Genomic DNA, 16,947 nt, shown 5'->3' on the forward strand with positions numbered 1-16,947 from the left:
TGGTCGAAACCATAAATCCTTGAGGTGATGTTCATCTTTCTTTCTCAAGCTGTTTTTCTCTGCTTCAATAAGGCGTGAGATAAATATATTTCCTTTATATATATTCCAAAGCTATAGTTTCAAGGATACAAGTAATATTCTGAAATTATACACCAAAAGGTTATTATTGCAGAGCTTTTCATGGATTAAATGCAAGCAAAAAGCAACATCTTTAACACCTTAATTCCAATGCTCCTAAATCAATTACGGTTAATTACAAACAAAAGATAGGTTCAAAGGCCTTGTTCCATGCTTTATTTTCCTCAGTTATTATTAAAATTCACAGCTCTCCCATTGTCGGGGTCCACACATTTCGCATTCACAAATACACACGTCGCTTGTTTGTACCTGACACGAAACACAGCTTTGCATCTCACAGGGGCACCGGACGAGGCGGGGAGAAGGGAAGGGCGGCCGCCGTTCGGGGCTGGACACTGGGCTCAAAACTCATTCCCCGCACCCCCGAATCGCCCCGGTGCCCCGAAACCACCTCGGGACTCCGCTCGGGACGGCCCCAGGCCGCCCCTAGGGCAGGACGCGCCCCGGGCAGGACGCGCCCCGTCCGCTCAAAGCGGCCGCGCTCCGTTGGGGCGGGAGAGGAAGCCGCGCCCCCGCTCGTCAGACGCGGAATCGCGGTGGCGGGAACAGAGCGCGGTGAGAGCGGGGCTGTGGCGGGAACAGAGCGCGGTGAGAGCGGGGCGGTGGCGGGAACAGAGCGCGGTGAGAGCGGGGCCGTGGCGGGGGGAGAACGAGAGGCTTGAGGGAGAGAACGGTGCGAATCCGGGCTAGGGAAGTACCGAGGGCGCCGCGAGATCGTAGGGACCCGGAAGAAAGGGCACCTGGCACACGGCGGGGACATCGGGAGGAGCCAGGAAGGAGTGGGGCCATTGGGTGACACTGGGGGTCCAGCCCCAGGGTTGAGGGGCCACTGGGGGGAGACTCGGCGGTCTCGGGCCCAGGGCAGGGTGGGGTGCTCTAGGGGGACGCTGGCAGGGTTCAGCCCCTAGCGTCCCCCTAGAGGGGACAACGGGGGCACCAGGAAAGCCCTCGGGGTGGGCGGTGACTCATCTACCCCCAATTTATGGAGCAGAGCGTGGCCCCTTTTCAACCACACCCCGAATTTTTGGGCCCAGGGGTGGCCCCTTTGTCCGCCACTCTGTGGGCTGGTGGTGATACCTCTAGCCCAGCCCTTGTGTCCCAGCAGTGACCCCATTTCCCTGTGGGATTTTCTGCCCCGATGGCGAGAGACGAGCGGGCAACGCTGCTGGAGGTGCACCAGGCGCTCTCGGAAGAACAATTCCAGAACCTGAAGTATCTACTGGAAAGCAAAATTCCTGACGGGCTTGTGCTCCAGGCATCGCGCCCCGAGTTGTGCCGGATCCTCCTCCAGCGCTTCCCGGGGAATTCCCTGCGTGAGATCGCCAGGATCCTGCAGCAGATTGGCCGCTCCGACCTCATCCAGCGCTTCCAGCTGCCCCTGGAAGAGCAAATCCCGGAGGGAAACCCCAGGGAACCTAATAGGGACACCCCTAATGGGACCGGGGATCCCACTTCAGGACAGCATCCTGGAGGGATTCCAGCTCCACCCATAAATTCCCAACTCTTGACAGATAAGGATTTGATGAGAGTCGCCAAAAGATTGGGAAGAGAGTGGAAGCAGGTGGGAATTCTGCATCTAGGGCTGGAGCAGAGCCGACTGGAGCAGATCCAGGAGGAAAATCCGAATGATTCCAATATGAGGAGTTTTGAGATGCTGCGGGATTGGCAGCGGCGTCAGCGAGAGGAAGCCACGGCGTCCCAGCTCCTAGCCTGCCTTGAGGATGCCCATCTTGATCCTGAAATCCTCAACTTCCTCCGGAGCCTCCAGGGGAATTGAGGGGCCCCCAAACTCCGTTTCTGGGGGAGGGAAGTGTGATATCAAATTCATATAAAACTGAGACCATTAAATGCTCTTTTATTCCATGAGTGCTGAGTTTTTAAGATCAAGTGCTGAGAACATCCATCTTTACTCCTGATTTAAAGATCCCAGAAGGAAGTCCAGGCTCTGCTCCACTTCCTCATGGATGAACGCAGCAGGTTTTGCAGTGCTTTCCCAAGAGTTTTTTGCGTGCTAACAGATCCTCTTCCCTACAAATTCCAGCTTCTGGAACTTCAAGAATCCATGGGAATGTCAGGAGAGTCCCAAGGCCACTACATGCTGATCCCAGAATCCACAACCTCCTCTGGAGCTTCCAGGGGAATTATGGGACCTCCTACATACCAAACCCTATTTTGAGGGTGGGGTTATATCAAATTTCTATCAGATCAAGACCATTAAATGGAGTTTTATTCCATGAGTGTGGAGTTTTGGGAGTGTGGAGTTTTTCTAATTTGGGATGAGGGGAGGAAATCAAGGATCTGCTCCACTTCCTCAGGGATGAGGGGAAGGTTTTGGGGTCTTTCACTGGGGTTTTTGGGACTGCTCACAGATCCCATCCCAATTCCTGTATCTCATCCAGGAAGAAGTCCAGGTCCTGGCGGGTGACAGCAGGATTGGTGATAATCTGCCGGAAGAAGTTGACGTGGGATCCTTGGGGTTGGTATCCCACCATCATGGAGCCCCTCCGGATCATCTTTTCTTTGATGGCTGGGGCCATCTAGGGGGAAACACCATTTCAGGAGGATTTTGTTTTTCTTTTTGGGTGATTTCTGGGCATTTGGAAGGTGTTGGTGGTGGGGGGAATTTGGAATTCTGGACTCACCATTCCCAGTTTGTCCCAGAATTGCGGGGAGTTCTCCTGGCCCCACAGGCTGGGTGGGATGAACCAGAAGCAGAGGTTGATAAATTCCGGCTGCAGGAAGTGGAAGAGGAAGGAGATCATGACCATTCACCCAATTCCCAGAATCTGATAGGGATTTGCACTTCCAGGAATTCAGCCATGTGTATTTAATTGTCTGGGGTTGGAACCTGCAGGATTTAATCCTCCAGGATTTAAACCTCCAAAATGGAAACTTCCAGGATGATTAAACTCCAGGATTTCAACCTCTGGGATTTCAATCCCTGGGATGATTTAAACCTGTGGCATTCCAACCTCCAGGACTCTTAGGTGTCCATATCCCCCATCCTCCATTCCACCATCACCCTTACCTCCATCACCAGCTGGAATCCCTCCCTCCTTTTCACCTGCTCCAACAGATACCTGGGGAGAGCAAAGGGGTGAAGCCAAGTTTGGGAGGGTGGAGGGTTCCCCCTGATCCTGGGGCTCACCGAGAGGCAGCGAACGCCCGCTCCACACGCTGTGCCAGCCCCCGGGTCCCCACGGCTTTCCAGAGGATCCAGAGCTTGAGGCCGTCGGCCCGGCGGCCACACTGGGGGCTCTTGTCCCCTGTGTCCAGGGACACGTCGTAGAACTTGTCCCGCTGGAACAGGTACGAGGCCCCCACGCCATGGCAGCGCTGCAGGAGCCCCTGGGATGGGCAGGGGGCACCAAAATTAATGAGGGGGCCCAGGAGGCATCCTAGGGGCACAAATTCAGGATGGGGGGCACCTACGGAGCTGTCACGGAGCAGGAATGCCGAGCACTGCAACCCCACCATCAACAGCTTGTGGGGGTTCCAGGTCACTGAGTCAGCTCTGGTGGGGGGGAACAGCAGAGTTTGGGGGGGGCCCTCTGGGGAAAAAGGGTATCCCCAAAAGCTCAGAGGGCAGGTGGGAGTCTTTTGCAGGGGTAGGGGGAGGGACACACCTGTGGATGCCGGCAAGGAGATGACGGAGTCGTGGGGACAGGAGGGCGCTGCCCCCCCATGCTGCCTGCAGGAAAAGGGGGATCAGCACGCACAGGGGGACCCCCAAGCCCCCCCCAGCCAAGCACCCCGAACTCACGTCCACATGCAGCCACAGCCCGTGGCGGGCACAGACGTCGGCGATGGCGTCCAGCGGGTCGAAGGCACCCAGGACAGTGGTGCCACTCGTGGCACACACAAAGAGGGGCTCCGAGCCCTGGGGGGGATTAGGGAGGGGTCTGGGGGTATTGGATGGTGCTGGGGCATGGAAGGCGGTAGAGGGCAGGAGAGCACAGGGAGTCAAAGTTGGCCACGATGGTGGCACAGAAAAAGAAGGGGCTCTGAGCCCTGGGTGGGCCTTTGGGGGGACTTTGAGGGGACTCCACCCCACGAGCTCCCGGAGCTTGGCCAGGACCTGCTCCTCCATCAGCACCAGCACTGGGGCCACTTCGTATGTGCACCTGGAAGGGCCCAGCAGCAGTCGGGGGGGTTCTCCTCCCCCTGAAACCTCAGAACCCCAAACAACTTCCCCAGAGCCTCAGCACCCCAAAACCCTCCCGCAGAAGCCCCCCTCCATCAGCACCAACACTGGGGGCTAGATCAGGGCAGTCAGCACAGGGTTTTGGCAGGTCCTTTCTCATCTGGGCTCCTCAACACACCCAAAACCCTCCCTCCAACCTTGAGCAGCCCAAAATCCTCCTGCCAGCACCTCCCCCTCCATCAGCACCAGGGGCTCCTTGCAGGTGGATCTGGGGCAGAGGAGGGTCATGGCAGGTTTTTGAGGGTTGTCCCCACACACCAGCCCCACTTTGGGAGTGTCGGGGGCTCACGGGCTCGTGTTGAGGGTTTCGGTGAGGAACCGGCCAGCCAGGACGTGGTGGTCCAGCCCCGAGAAAAGCTGGTTGAAGAACTGGGGGTTGTTGTAGAATGTTTTCTATTTGGCATGTTTACTGCTTCATTTGAGGTTTGGTGGTCCTTTTGGGTTTTTTCTCCCCCTGTTTTTAGGGTGAAGTAGGTGAATGAGGCTAGTTGGCCCATGATGATGAATGGGTGTTCTACCGGCTGACTGCCTACTAAGGTTAGAATGAGGATATTAGCGACTAGGTTTCAGAACCCTTGTTCAGGGTTCAGGGACAGAGATCTGCCTTTGTTATTTTATTGAGCCAGATGTGGGTTTATTTGTTTTTTACTTAGCTATTTTCTGGCCAAGTTTCAAACCCCTGTCCCCTCCCATCGTGTTGTTAACCCCTCCTATCCCAAACTGTTCCCTTCCCTTGAAGTCCTTCATTGGTTTATATACCTTGTATTCCCCACCTTGTGTTGCACCCCCAATTCTCCTGATTAGCTAGAGATTGTATCCTCCCCTGAGACCTGGCCCCCTTTATAAGCTGTTGTTTGCCCCCAGTTTGCGGTCCTGGGACCTTGGGGAGGGGGATTTTGCCATCTAAAAACGTTACCTGGAGTTCTACCCCAGGCCCATGCTGTGGCCCTTTTGTTCCACGCTGCGCCTCCACTGGTAGCTGGCATAGTGCGGAGCCCAAAAGAGGGGGACTGTAGCCTGCCCCCCCCCGTCACCATCCAGCCGGGATGCGCGACAGGGGGTGACCTGGGGGAACAGAGAGGGCACAGAGGGTGGTCAGGGGAGGACACGGCTGGGGGGCTGGGAGAGGCAGGGAGAGATATGGGAGGGGATAGGGGGAAATGGGGGGGAACATGAGTGAGTTTGGGATGGCACGTGGAGGGTGGGACACAGGAAGATAAGGGGAGGACCTGGGAGGTTCAGAGGAGTCATGGCAGGGTCAGAAGGAGACTAGGGGACAGGAGGAGGGTATGAAGGGCAAAATGAGGAGGTGTGAGGAAATGGGAAAATGGGTGGGCAGGGGGGATACAGGGGAATCAGGGGATGCACAAGAGGGACATGGAGGATGGGGGGACAGGAAGGATTGGGGGTGGGTAGGGAAGGATCAGATGGGACATGGAAGGGGTTGGGGGTACATGGGGTGGTTAGGGAGTGGATGCAGGGGGAAATGGGGGGGCATGGGGGCAGTCAAGCGAGATGCAGAAGACTGGGGTATTATGAGTTCGAACAAGGCCAGATTTTGAGAGGGAAAAAGGCTCTTGTTTATTAAAACAAACTACAGAGGACGGGGAGTTTGACATAAGCCCAAACTCCCATGCAACAAACTGAAGATAACGTGTCCCAAACACGCTGGGTTCTCCCCCAGAAGTTGGTCCCTCAGAAGAAGAAGAATCCCAAGCCCAACCGAAACCCTCACTTTATAACCTCTCTCTGGTCCAGGATTGGTGGGTTTTGGATCTGCACGTTGATTGATTGTTTTCCCGTGTTCTCATTGGTCCATATCAATATTCATTCTGGACCAATCATTTTCTTGGGTCATCGAATGATTGGTCAAGTCCCCTGTCCAATAACCTCCCGCCCCCCTTCAACTATCACCCCCACCAAACCCTGGACCTCCCCTCCCCAGGACCCACAACAAACACCCATCAAATCACCCCAAAACAGCAATTCCAATTCAACACAATTTGAACACCATTTATAACAACTCCCCCCTCTAAAACTTTGATCGGGCTTTAGCCCGCATCAGCATGCCCAACAGTTTCTTAATTAGTTTCTTCTTCAGTGGTGTAGAGTTGTCTCAATTTCTGGTATTGCTTGTGCATCTCAGGGGCTGACTTGGCAATCTCTGAGTTCTCTGCTATTTCCACTCCATTTTCTTGTAGTAGCAGCTTTCTTTCATTAAACATGGTTCATAAACCCCATGTCTTATCTTTCCTTCAGTCTCCTTCCTGAAATTTTTCTTTCATAGGGCATTCCCCCATTAACTTCTGTTTGAAATTCCCTATATTTTCATACAGCCAATATGTTTTTCCATCTTCTATAGAGGTGGTGAATGACAAAAAGTTGAAGCAATTGGGACTTGGATTCGTGCGGGTTCTAAGGACAGCAGTCCAAGAATCTCCTGCATACAGAGGATGGTGGCATTTCTCAAACAGCAGTGGGGGTCCGGTACAGGCTACTCTCCCAACCACGTCTCCCCTCCACAGAGGGTCAGCGACTCTGTGGTAAGAATATAACCTGATCCAGTCTTGCCCCCTGCTTTTCTTGTTTATTTCTGTGAGATTCTTACCAATTACTGCTGCAGGAGTCTACCTTTCCTTTTGTATCAACCTGTTTCTTCCGTCTTTTAGGGGCAGATTGCTAGATGCGTGGGAGAATGCTCTATCTTTTTCTGGATCTCAGGGTCTGTATTAAAAAATACCAAAGATTAAAACACTTCCTTGACAACTCATATCATTTCACCCCCTCTAAATAGAGAAAAAAAAAGTTACAAACTTTCAATTAGTTATTTTACAATAAATCTAACAAAGTTCCATTATAACTCATAATTTATGTGTCTTCTTATGATGTTTCTGATGTCTTCTTCCTTAGAATCAGCTTGGTGTTACTTAGCTGAGGTCAGAGATAGCCCCTCGGGTGCTGAAACTGGCCCTTTCACTTTGGTGACAAGTGTCCATCCTGTTCCTGTGTTCGAATAGCTGTTTCGGTGATCAGTAAAACTTGGAATGGACCTTCCCACTTTGGGATTAATGGTTGTTCTCTCCAGGTCTTGATTAATACGCAGTCACCAGGTTGGAATGTGTGGGAGTAGTTTGAGGAAGATATCCCTTAATTCTTCTAAAGTGCAGGTTGTAGTCTTGATATATTTTCTCACACCCCATTCTCCTTCTTCATATGTTCTCACATTTCCTGAAGTTGTTAAGAATGGTAAACAAAACATCATTTCATATGGTGACACTCCTATATTTGCCCTTGGTTTAGTCCTTATCCTCATTAGTGCCAGAGGGAGACATTTCAACCAATTCTTCTTTGTTGCTTCTGTTAATTTTGTAAGAGTTATCTTAAGAATGTGATTCATTCTTTCTACCCTCCCAGAACTTTGGGGTCTCCATGGAGTATGAAATTTCCAGATGATATTTAGAGGATTCATTAGTTGTTGTAATATCTTAGCTGTAAAATGAGGACCTCTATTGGAGTCAATAGTATTAATTATTCCATATCGGGGTATGATTTGTTGTAATAAAATTTTGCTTACAGTCTCTGCAGTTCCTTTCGTTGTTGGATATACCTGCACCCAATGAGTTAGATGGTCTATCGTTACTAGTAAATACTTATACCTTTGTACCTGTGGTAATTCCATGAAGTCTGTTTGTATACATTGAAATGGTCCTTTTGCTAACTCGCTTCCCCCTTGAGGTAATTTTCTCATTACTTTTCTCTTTATCTTCTGGCATATCATACATTCTCTGGTTATTATTTTGGCGATTTCCCATACCCCGATACATACATAAGTTCTCATAAAATGATCGCACAATGCCTGAGTGCGCCGATGGGTTGAGACATGTAGGTCCTCTAATATTTTCCTAGTTAATGCTTTGTTTAATACTTGTCTACCTTCTGGCATCCTCCATTCTCCTTTTTCATTTTGGTCCGCACCATGTTTTAGTAACTCTTCTTGTTCTTTTTCATTAAATATAGGGATCTCCTCCTTTCCTCTATCATCATCATCATTCTCATCTCCTATTTCATTTAGTTTGAAGATCTTTTCTGAATTCTCCACTGTGGCCCTATATCTGCCAAGTTCCCCTTTATTTCTCTAGTATCATCTTTTTGGTGTCCTTTTGTATGCACCACTGCAATTTCTTTAGGCCCTTTCACAGCTTCTAGCACTGCTCTTATGAGGCCTTCATGAATCAAGGTTTTTCCTTTTGAGTTAACAAATCCTCTCTCTGCCCAGATTTTCCCAAAGGTATGTACTACCCCATAAGCGTATTTAGAATCAGTGAATATAGTGCCATTCTTTTTGTCCAACCATTTCAGTCCTTTTAATAGTGCATAAATCTCCCAACACTCTGCAGACCAATTCACAGGAAGCTTTCCTTTTTCCACAACTGTCATTGTATATCCATCTACTATGGCGTATCCTGATACTCTTTTCCCATCAACTACTTGTGATGAACCATCTATAAAAAGTATTTCTCCCTCAGACAAAGGTTGTTCTAATAGATCCTCTCTGATTTTTATCTGTAAATCTATAGTTTTGAGACAGTGATGTTCCAATTCTTCCTTTGGTTCTCCATATAAGAACTGCACAGGGTTCTGAATTCTTGTTGTAGCTAATTCTATATTTTCACTGTTGTTTAAAATCAGTTCATACTTTAAAAGTCTACTGTCTGAAATCCACTGACATGCTCTTCTACTTACGATGCTCTTTAAATCATGGGGAGTATATACCTTGATTTTGTTACCTAATGTTAACCTGTAACCTTCTTCTAGGAGAACTACAGTGGCAGCTACTGCTTGGAGACAAGTAGGCTGACAGTGGCAAAGGAAGACAAGCAATCAGCTAATATGATTGGTAAAGCAAGCTTCAGTTTATTTTGAGTACAACGGTACTTTTATATGTTTCTAGTAATTATGCATACTCATCATTAGTTCATTGGTTTAAAGCAAAAAGTTACATTACATATTCCTCTTCCTTTGTGGTTTCTAACACAGGGTTCTTCCTCATTCTCGTTGCTTTTACTTTCTATTTTTATATTGCAAAACCTCTTTTCTTCTTCATTTTTACTGCTGTCCTTGCCCTTTCGACCTTGTCAGCATAACACAGCACACTTTGCAATTTCCTTATCATGGTGTGCAGCCTAGTTATGTCAAGCCAACATGGGGTTTGCTTGTACAACATTTCAAGGGACCCATGGCCCTGTTTATCCAGCCATTCTTCCACAATAGGCCAACCTCTGACAACCGAGTGTAATAATTTTGAGATGAGGGCAATGGGCTTCCGCACTCCACACCATTCTTGTACAACGACACCATAAGCTATTCCTTCTTCTACATTACCAAACAGTTCAAACAGTCTATTCAAATCCGGTAAACTTAACACTGGGGAATTTGATAATTTTTCCTTTAATTCTTCCAGCTACTTCTCATCATCTTCAATTTATAGGCTCATATTCAACCAATTTATTATATAGGAATTTAACTAACTTTGTGTGTCCATCTATCCATAATTTACAGTATCCAGTTAATCCAAGTAATTTCCTTACATCCGTTTTTGTTTTAGGTGCTGGTAAGGATAGTATGCCCTGAAATCAATCAGCACCTAATTTCTTGTATCCTTTCCCAGTTATGTGACCCAGATATTTTACTTCAGGTTCAACAAATTGTAACTTCTTTTTGGATACTTTTAACCCTTTTTCCCCCCAGGAAGTTCAGTAGATTAACCATTGTTGCTTGTACCTCCTCTTTTTGTTCCCCAGAAATCAACAAATCATCTACATACTATAGAACCTGGGAATTTCCTTCGGGTGTAAATTGTTTTATGATTTCTTCTAGAGTTTGGCCAAACAAATTTGGTGACTCTGTGAATCCCTGAGGTAAACTTGTCCATTGCAGCTGTTGTTTCCTCCCAGTTTTCTCATCCTCCCATTCCTATGCAAACCATTTTCTACTTTCTTTGTCAAGTGGGCAGGACCAAAATGCATCTTTCAGATCTATAACACTAAACCATGCATGTGTTGATGGTACATTGCTTAATAAATTGTATGGGTTGGCTACCACTGGGTATCAGGTAATGGTTTACTTATTTACTTCTCATAGGTCTTGGACTAACTGATATGTACTATCTGGTTTCTTTAGAGGCAATATAGGAGTGTGATGTGGGGACATACATGGTTCTAGAATTCCTTCTTCAATCAGATTTTTAATGACAGGTGTCAGCCCTTGTTTCCCTTCCATAGAAATTGGGTATTGTTTAATTCTTATTGGAGGAAGGTCGGGTTTCATTTTTACTTCTGTAGGCGGAATACTTAACAGTCCTCCCTCTTCTGCCCACACCCTCGGATTCATGCCCTTTTCACCTTCCTCCCTCAAAACCATCATCTTTGCTACCATACATTTTCCCTCAGGTACTACTGTCTTTAATTGCATCTGTAAATCCCGGCCTAGAAGGTTAGAATCTAATTCTGGCAAGTATAGCAGGTCTGCAGAGCCTTCTCTGAAACTTCCTTTTATAGACACTTCTTCAATGATGGGTACTTCAAAAGAGTTGTTTTCAGCCCCTCTAACTTTACATGTTCAGTTACTTAGTTTGCATCCTTAGGGATTTTTCAAACACTTGAACGATCTGCCCCAGTGTCAACTAGAAATTCAATTTCTTTGCTTTGAGGGCCAATTTCTAAGTTTACCAGAGGCTCCTTTTGATGATCAATATCATCCCTCAGAGCGTAGAGCCCCTGACACCCCTAGTCATCTCCTGTTTGCCTCCATCCTAGAGTGTCCTGCTCTTGTGCGATGGCTTCATCTATTCTTTCTTTTCTACAGAAATTCCTGGTGTGTCCCCTTTCTCCACAATAAAAACATATGATATCGGCCCAAGGTGGTCTTCCTTCCACCCATGATGTTCTGCTATCTCTATTTGGCTCTTTCTTGCTACTTGGTTGTACTTTGAATTCACCTCCTCGAGGCCCTGCGTACTCGCCTTTTCTCACTCCTGTCGATTCACTACTTCTGAACCCTGCACTTTCCCTAGCGACTGCTACCATGATTTTTGCTTTTGTCCAGGTCTTTTCTTCCTCCCTCCTTATATATACTTTTTGTGCCTCCCGTAGTAATGCATTCATTCCTTTTTCTTGCCAATCATCCAGCTTTTCTAATTTTCTCCTGATATCTACCCAGGCTTTTGGTACAAATTGAATTTTGACTAGGACTTGTCCTTCTGGACTGTCCGGATCAACACTAGAATACAATTCAAAATTTCTTTTAAATCTGTCTAACCAGACACTAGGTGACTCATCCCGTTCCTGATGGCTATCAAATGCCGGTTTTAGTGTTATTTGTTCTAGGGACAGCTTCTCTGATGCCTCTTATAATTAGGGTTCTGTATTGTCTCATACTTGCTCTTCCCTCCTCGTGATTCGGGTCTCAGTTGGGTGGATTGAGAGGCATCTTCTCTTCCCCTCTGGGACCATCTCAATTCTCCCTCTCCCAAATTTTCATTCCTGCTGCACGAATCATTTGTAATTCCTCTGAGGAAAAGAGTATTTCTAAAATTGAATTTAATTCTTCCCATGTGTAAATATTGGGTCCTAAAAATTGATCTAGTTGCTGTGAGATGCCTATGGGATCTTCTAATAAAGGTTTAATTTCTTTCTTAAAATTTCTAACTTCAGAGGCCGTGAATGGGGCATTCACAAAACTAATACCACCTCTGGCCCTCCCCATAGGCACTTCCCTTAGAGGAAACAACTTTTCAATTCTCCCACCTTCATCTTGAATTTTCTTTGCTTGGAACCTTGTATTATATTGATGAATTGCTACGTGCTTATCTGGTTCAATTAACTTCTTTTCCTCTATATCTTTACAACAACAGGCCCTTTTCACTCCCTGACTTTTGTTCGCAAACTTTCCTCCTGCTTTTGACTCTCAGTATGTTGAGGTATGGGGGATAAATAAAAAGGAATGTTTTGTTATGTTCCAGAAATAAGAAGAGAGGAAGAGGTACTTTGGGTTGTGGGTTGAAATATGGAGGAAAAATAAAGAGGGGTATTTTGGAAAGTTTTGGGAGCCAAGACTGGGGTATGGACACTCTGAGTGGTACTAGAGACCGATGTCTGGGTACTTGAGGAACTGGAGGGAATCTGCAAAACTGAAGGAGTACTAGAATGGGCAGGTTCTGGAATATTTGGGAAAGGACATGATACAGAAGAGGGAATGCTGGGAGCAGGACAACTTGAATTAAAAGGTTGAGGTGATTTTAAAACTCCTGTGGGAGTAGATACTGAAATTGCATCCACCTCGTGAGATGGTACTGAGGGGTACAAGGTTGGAGGGGGAGGAGGAAGGTGGTCTGTAGGAGGAGACGGAGGAGGAGGTAACGGGAGGTCATCTAAGGGGGATGGATGGATACTCTGAGTGTCATCTAAGGGATCAGGAGGGGGAGGCAGAGGAAGATGGTCTAAAGGATCCCACCTCCTTTCTGGTAGCTTAGTTTCTTCTTTTTCTTCTTCTCTGGATACTTTATATCCTTTTATTTCCTCTTCCTGTTTCTCCCTTTCTAACCAACATTTAGCATAACTAATCTCTTCCTCGCAAGGTTCTACCCAGATATTGACATATCTGTTTAAAGCTGTACATAGCCATCTTTCTTTTGCCCCGTACCAGGACAGGTCCTTCACCAATACTCTCTTTAGGCCATATTTCTGTACAGTATCTCATAATTTTTATTTTATCTAGATCCTTCATTCCCTCATTAGTGTCCTAATTTATTAAAAGTTCACTTAAAGGACTACTAGGACATATTTACTTAAAAACTTCCTTCCCTTTTCTCTTCCTGCTGGCACTTTTTCCAGCACAGTGTCCCATTTTTAACTAGCAATTGGTAGCCAATTATAATTTTTTTTAAAAAATATTATTTTGTTAATTATTTATTTGAATTTATTTATTTATTTTATTTTTTTTAATAAGGGATAAGTATTAGTTATTAATGAGAAAGAGAAAATAAATATTAATTATTGTGGAAAATGTATTAATAACGGTTACTTTAAAAAGTTCCTTATCGTGAGAGACAAGACAAAGATGGCAACTTTTAAAGAAATGTTTGACATGGGAAACGAAATAAATGTGGTGGCTTTGGTGGGAAACAAAACAAAGAAATGGTGACTCAAAGAAATATTTAGTATAGGAAACAAAATAAATATGGCGGTTTAACAAGAGTTTCGGAATAAAAATGTCAATTGAAATGAACATTTATAACCTAAGAATAGTGAAATGTCCAAATTAAGTCCAAAAAGAAATGTAATAGCTATTGTCTTAGCTGACTATTACAAGAAATGAAGCAACTTACAACCACTTACTCAACCAAATATAAAATAGATACAGCGAGCCACTTACTCAACAGAAGACAAAGTGGCCACTCTGAAACAAACCACCTGCTCACCAGAATACCAAATGACCACAGCGAGCCACTTGCTCAACAAAAGACAAAATGGCAACAGTGAAACGAACCACCCACTCAACCAAATACAAAATGGCCACAGCGGGGTTTTATACTTGCTCTCCCTGAGTAGCAGTCGGAGGACTTTCAGCTTGTCCTCACCTCCAAACCTCACTCTGCAGAGATTTTGACAACTCATGTACAAAGGGCTTCCACCGGAGAGGCTCTGCCTCTTGAATTTTTCCCTAGATTAGACAGGTTCTAACATCCCCTTCAGCCCTAGTGGCTGAAAGGGCCCTTCCATAGTTGGCGGCCCACCTGCCCCCTGAGGGTCACTGCACCTGTGAAGTTTAGGCCCCTCAGTTACCCCTATGACCCCCTGATGGGATCCCAGCTCAGGGTCCGGAGTCTGTCCCCCTCTGCAACCCCCCCAATGGGATCCTAGCTCAAGGGCTCCCTTACTCGCTTAGGTTGGGCACCCTCCCCTTCCCCTGTCTCAGAAAGGGGCACTCCCCTATACAGTGGCTACTTTGTCTGGCAGTCTCTGTATAGGAGTTTTTCTCCCACCCCTGAGGTCCTAGTTCCTCAGAGACTAGACTCCCCTGCTCTGTCTCTGCGGAACAACCCTCCAGGTGATTTGGGCTAGTGGTCAGAGCTTTTGCCCCTTACTCTGGGCAGTCCAGCCCACTAACACCCTCCTCTCAGGGCCAAGGGCCCAGATCACCCCTTGGAGCCTCCACTCACTGGAGGAATGGGAGCCTGAGCAGACAAGGGTGGCTAGAGGAGGGTACTCCTCATCTCCCCTACTCTAGGGGTCCCTGGAGGTACACGCACTCAACGACTGCAACACTCGCTTCCCCCACACACTTGCTTCGGGAGTCTGCGCTTGCAGCCCCGCCTCAATCACACACATTCACTTCGCACCCCCTCGCACCTTAAACCCCACCTGCACCACTCAGAGGCAGTGTGACCCCCACTACCTCTCGGAGGCCTCTCACCTTTTTGGATTGTTGTGTCCTCTGCAGCCTTGGGTATAGGCAGCAATCCCTTCCTGCAGTCCGACGTAGTTCAATCTCAGGCAGCCAAAAAAGGTGGCTGGACATATCTCCCAGGTCCTGAGCTACACCGGACCAGTTTGGGGCATGAGGTATCCCTGACGAGTCCCCAAAAGATGTTATAAATTCGAACGAGGCCAGATTTTGAGAAGGAAAAAGGCTCTTGTTTATTAAAACAAACAAACAAACTACAGAGGACAGGAGTTTGACATAAGCCCAAACTCCCATGCAACAACCCAAAGATAAAAACGTGTCCCAAACACGCTGGGTTCTCCCCCAAAAGTAGGTCCCTCAGAAGGATCCACGTGTTGATTGGTTGTTTTCTGGTGTTCTCATTGGTCCTTATTGATATTCATTTTGGACCAATCATTTTCTTGGGGCATCGAATGATTGGTCAAGTCGCCTGTCCAATCACCTCCCATTTCCCTTCAATTATCACCCCCACCAAACCCTGGACCTCCCCTCCCCAGGATCCACAACAAACACCCATCAAATCACCCCAAAACAGCAATTCCAACCCAGCCCAAATTCAACACAAATTGAGCACCATTTATAACAGGGGGGCATGGAGGGGAACATGGCAGGGGCCACAATGTTTGACACTGGGAGGCACCAGGGGCCACACTGAGAACCACTGGGCCGAAGTGAGAGCTGCCGTGCCCAACGCAGTTTGTGCAGGGCTAAGCTGGGAGGCACTGGGCCTGCCCTGGGGCTGTACTGGTGTGCACTGGTGTGTACTGGGAGCGCACCGGTGCGGACGCTGAAGCGCAGCACATCCCGGCAGCGCTGCAGGAGCCGCTCCCGCCCCTCCCCGTCGCTCCGCAGCTCCAGATCCAGCAGGTCCTGCAGCTCCTGCGGCTCCTTCCACTCACACACCTGGGAAAGCACTGGGAATGACTGGGAACGAGACTGGGAACCGCAGGGGGAATGGGCTGGGAATGATGTTGAGAATGGGAACGGGACTGGAACCAGGAACCAGAATGGGAATGGGATCTGGAACAAACCAGAACAGATAGACAAACAGAATGGGAATGGTGAATGGAACGAATGGGGAATGGGAATGACAATGGGCTGGAAGTGGGACTCCAAATAGGACTAGAAATGGAAACAAGATGGGAATAAGACTGGAAATGAGAATGAGACTGCAACTGGAACTTACTCTCATTCCAACCCCAGTGCCACTCCCAGTCCTGTATAAAGATTGGGAAGGGACTCGGAATGGGAACAGGACTGGGAATGGGACTGAGAATGGGATGAGAATGGGAACTACGCTGTTGGAACAGACTGGAAGTGGGACTTGTATTAGGAACAGGATTGGGAATGGACTGGAACTGGGTTTCAGAATGGGAATAGGACTGGGAAGGAGCAATATTGTGACCCCACCCCCTTCTATGTCTGCTTCCAGTCACACGCCTGGGAATGACTGGGAATAGGATTGGGAATGACTGGGAATGAGAATGGGATAGGGACTGGGCAGGGAATGCCTGGAACAGGACAACAATAGGGACCAATCGGGAACCCCATCCCCTCCCAGGGGGTTCCTTCCAGTCACCTACCTGTGGGGACAGGAACAGGATTGGGATTGAGAACGGTACTGTAAACGGGAATAGGATGCAGTGGGACTGGGGACCCTCCCTCCCGAGTGCCCCAGTGTCCCAACCTTCTGTGTCACATCTGTGCTCTTCCGCACGCCCTCCTCCAGCAGGATCTGGAACACTTCCTGCAGGAATTCCTCCCCAGCGGCCGTGTCCAGGCCAGGACATTCCAATGGGATGCTGTCCCCAGCCCCAGAGGGCTCAGCCATGGCAAGAGAACACAGGGAGACCCCGAAGTGCAGCGGGAGGGACCCTGGAATTGGCAGCAGGTGGCAGGAGTGGGGGATCCCAGGATGAGCTTCTCCTGGAAGGAGATAATCTTGGGATAAAGTGATCCCGGGACAAGGATCTACCCTGAGGGATAAGTGTGATACCCAGGCTGGCTTCCCCCTGCGATGAGGTGCTCCTGGAATAAGGCTCTCTCAGGATGAAATTCTCCTGGGATACGGCGATTCCAGAATGATGTTCTTCTGGAATGAG

General features: G+C 48.0%; 1 protein-coding gene across 1 annotated transcript; it reads right to left on the reverse strand.

Moving 5' to 3' along the window:
• Positions 1-2,407: 2,407 nt before the first annotated feature.
• On the reverse strand, positions 2,408-16,812 carry LOC135459039 (cysteine sulfinic acid decarboxylase-like). The gene is made up of 12 exons (XM_064734642.1): positions 16,533-16,812; positions 15,622-15,748; positions 14,625-14,635; positions 4,632-4,711; positions 4,172-4,262; positions 3,902-4,018; positions 3,765-3,829; positions 3,571-3,652; positions 3,287-3,486; positions 3,167-3,218; positions 2,781-2,870; positions 2,408-2,675 (listed from the first exon to the last, which is right to left on the reverse strand). Exons 1-12 carry the CDS (start codon positions 16,674-16,676, stop codon positions 2,502-2,504), a joined length of 1,233 nt encoding a protein of 410 aa, XP_064590712.1. The 5' UTR covers positions 16,677-16,812; the 3' UTR covers positions 2,408-2,501.
• Positions 16,813-16,947: the final 135 nt, after the last annotated feature.

The sequence above is a fragment of the Zonotrichia leucophrys genome, chromosome 29, assembly GCF_028769735.1.
Source record: "Zonotrichia leucophrys gambelii isolate GWCS_2022_RI chromosome 29, RI_Zleu_2.0, whole genome shotgun sequence".
Lineage (NCBI taxonomy): Eukaryota > Metazoa > Chordata > Aves > Passeriformes > Passerellidae > Zonotrichia > Zonotrichia leucophrys.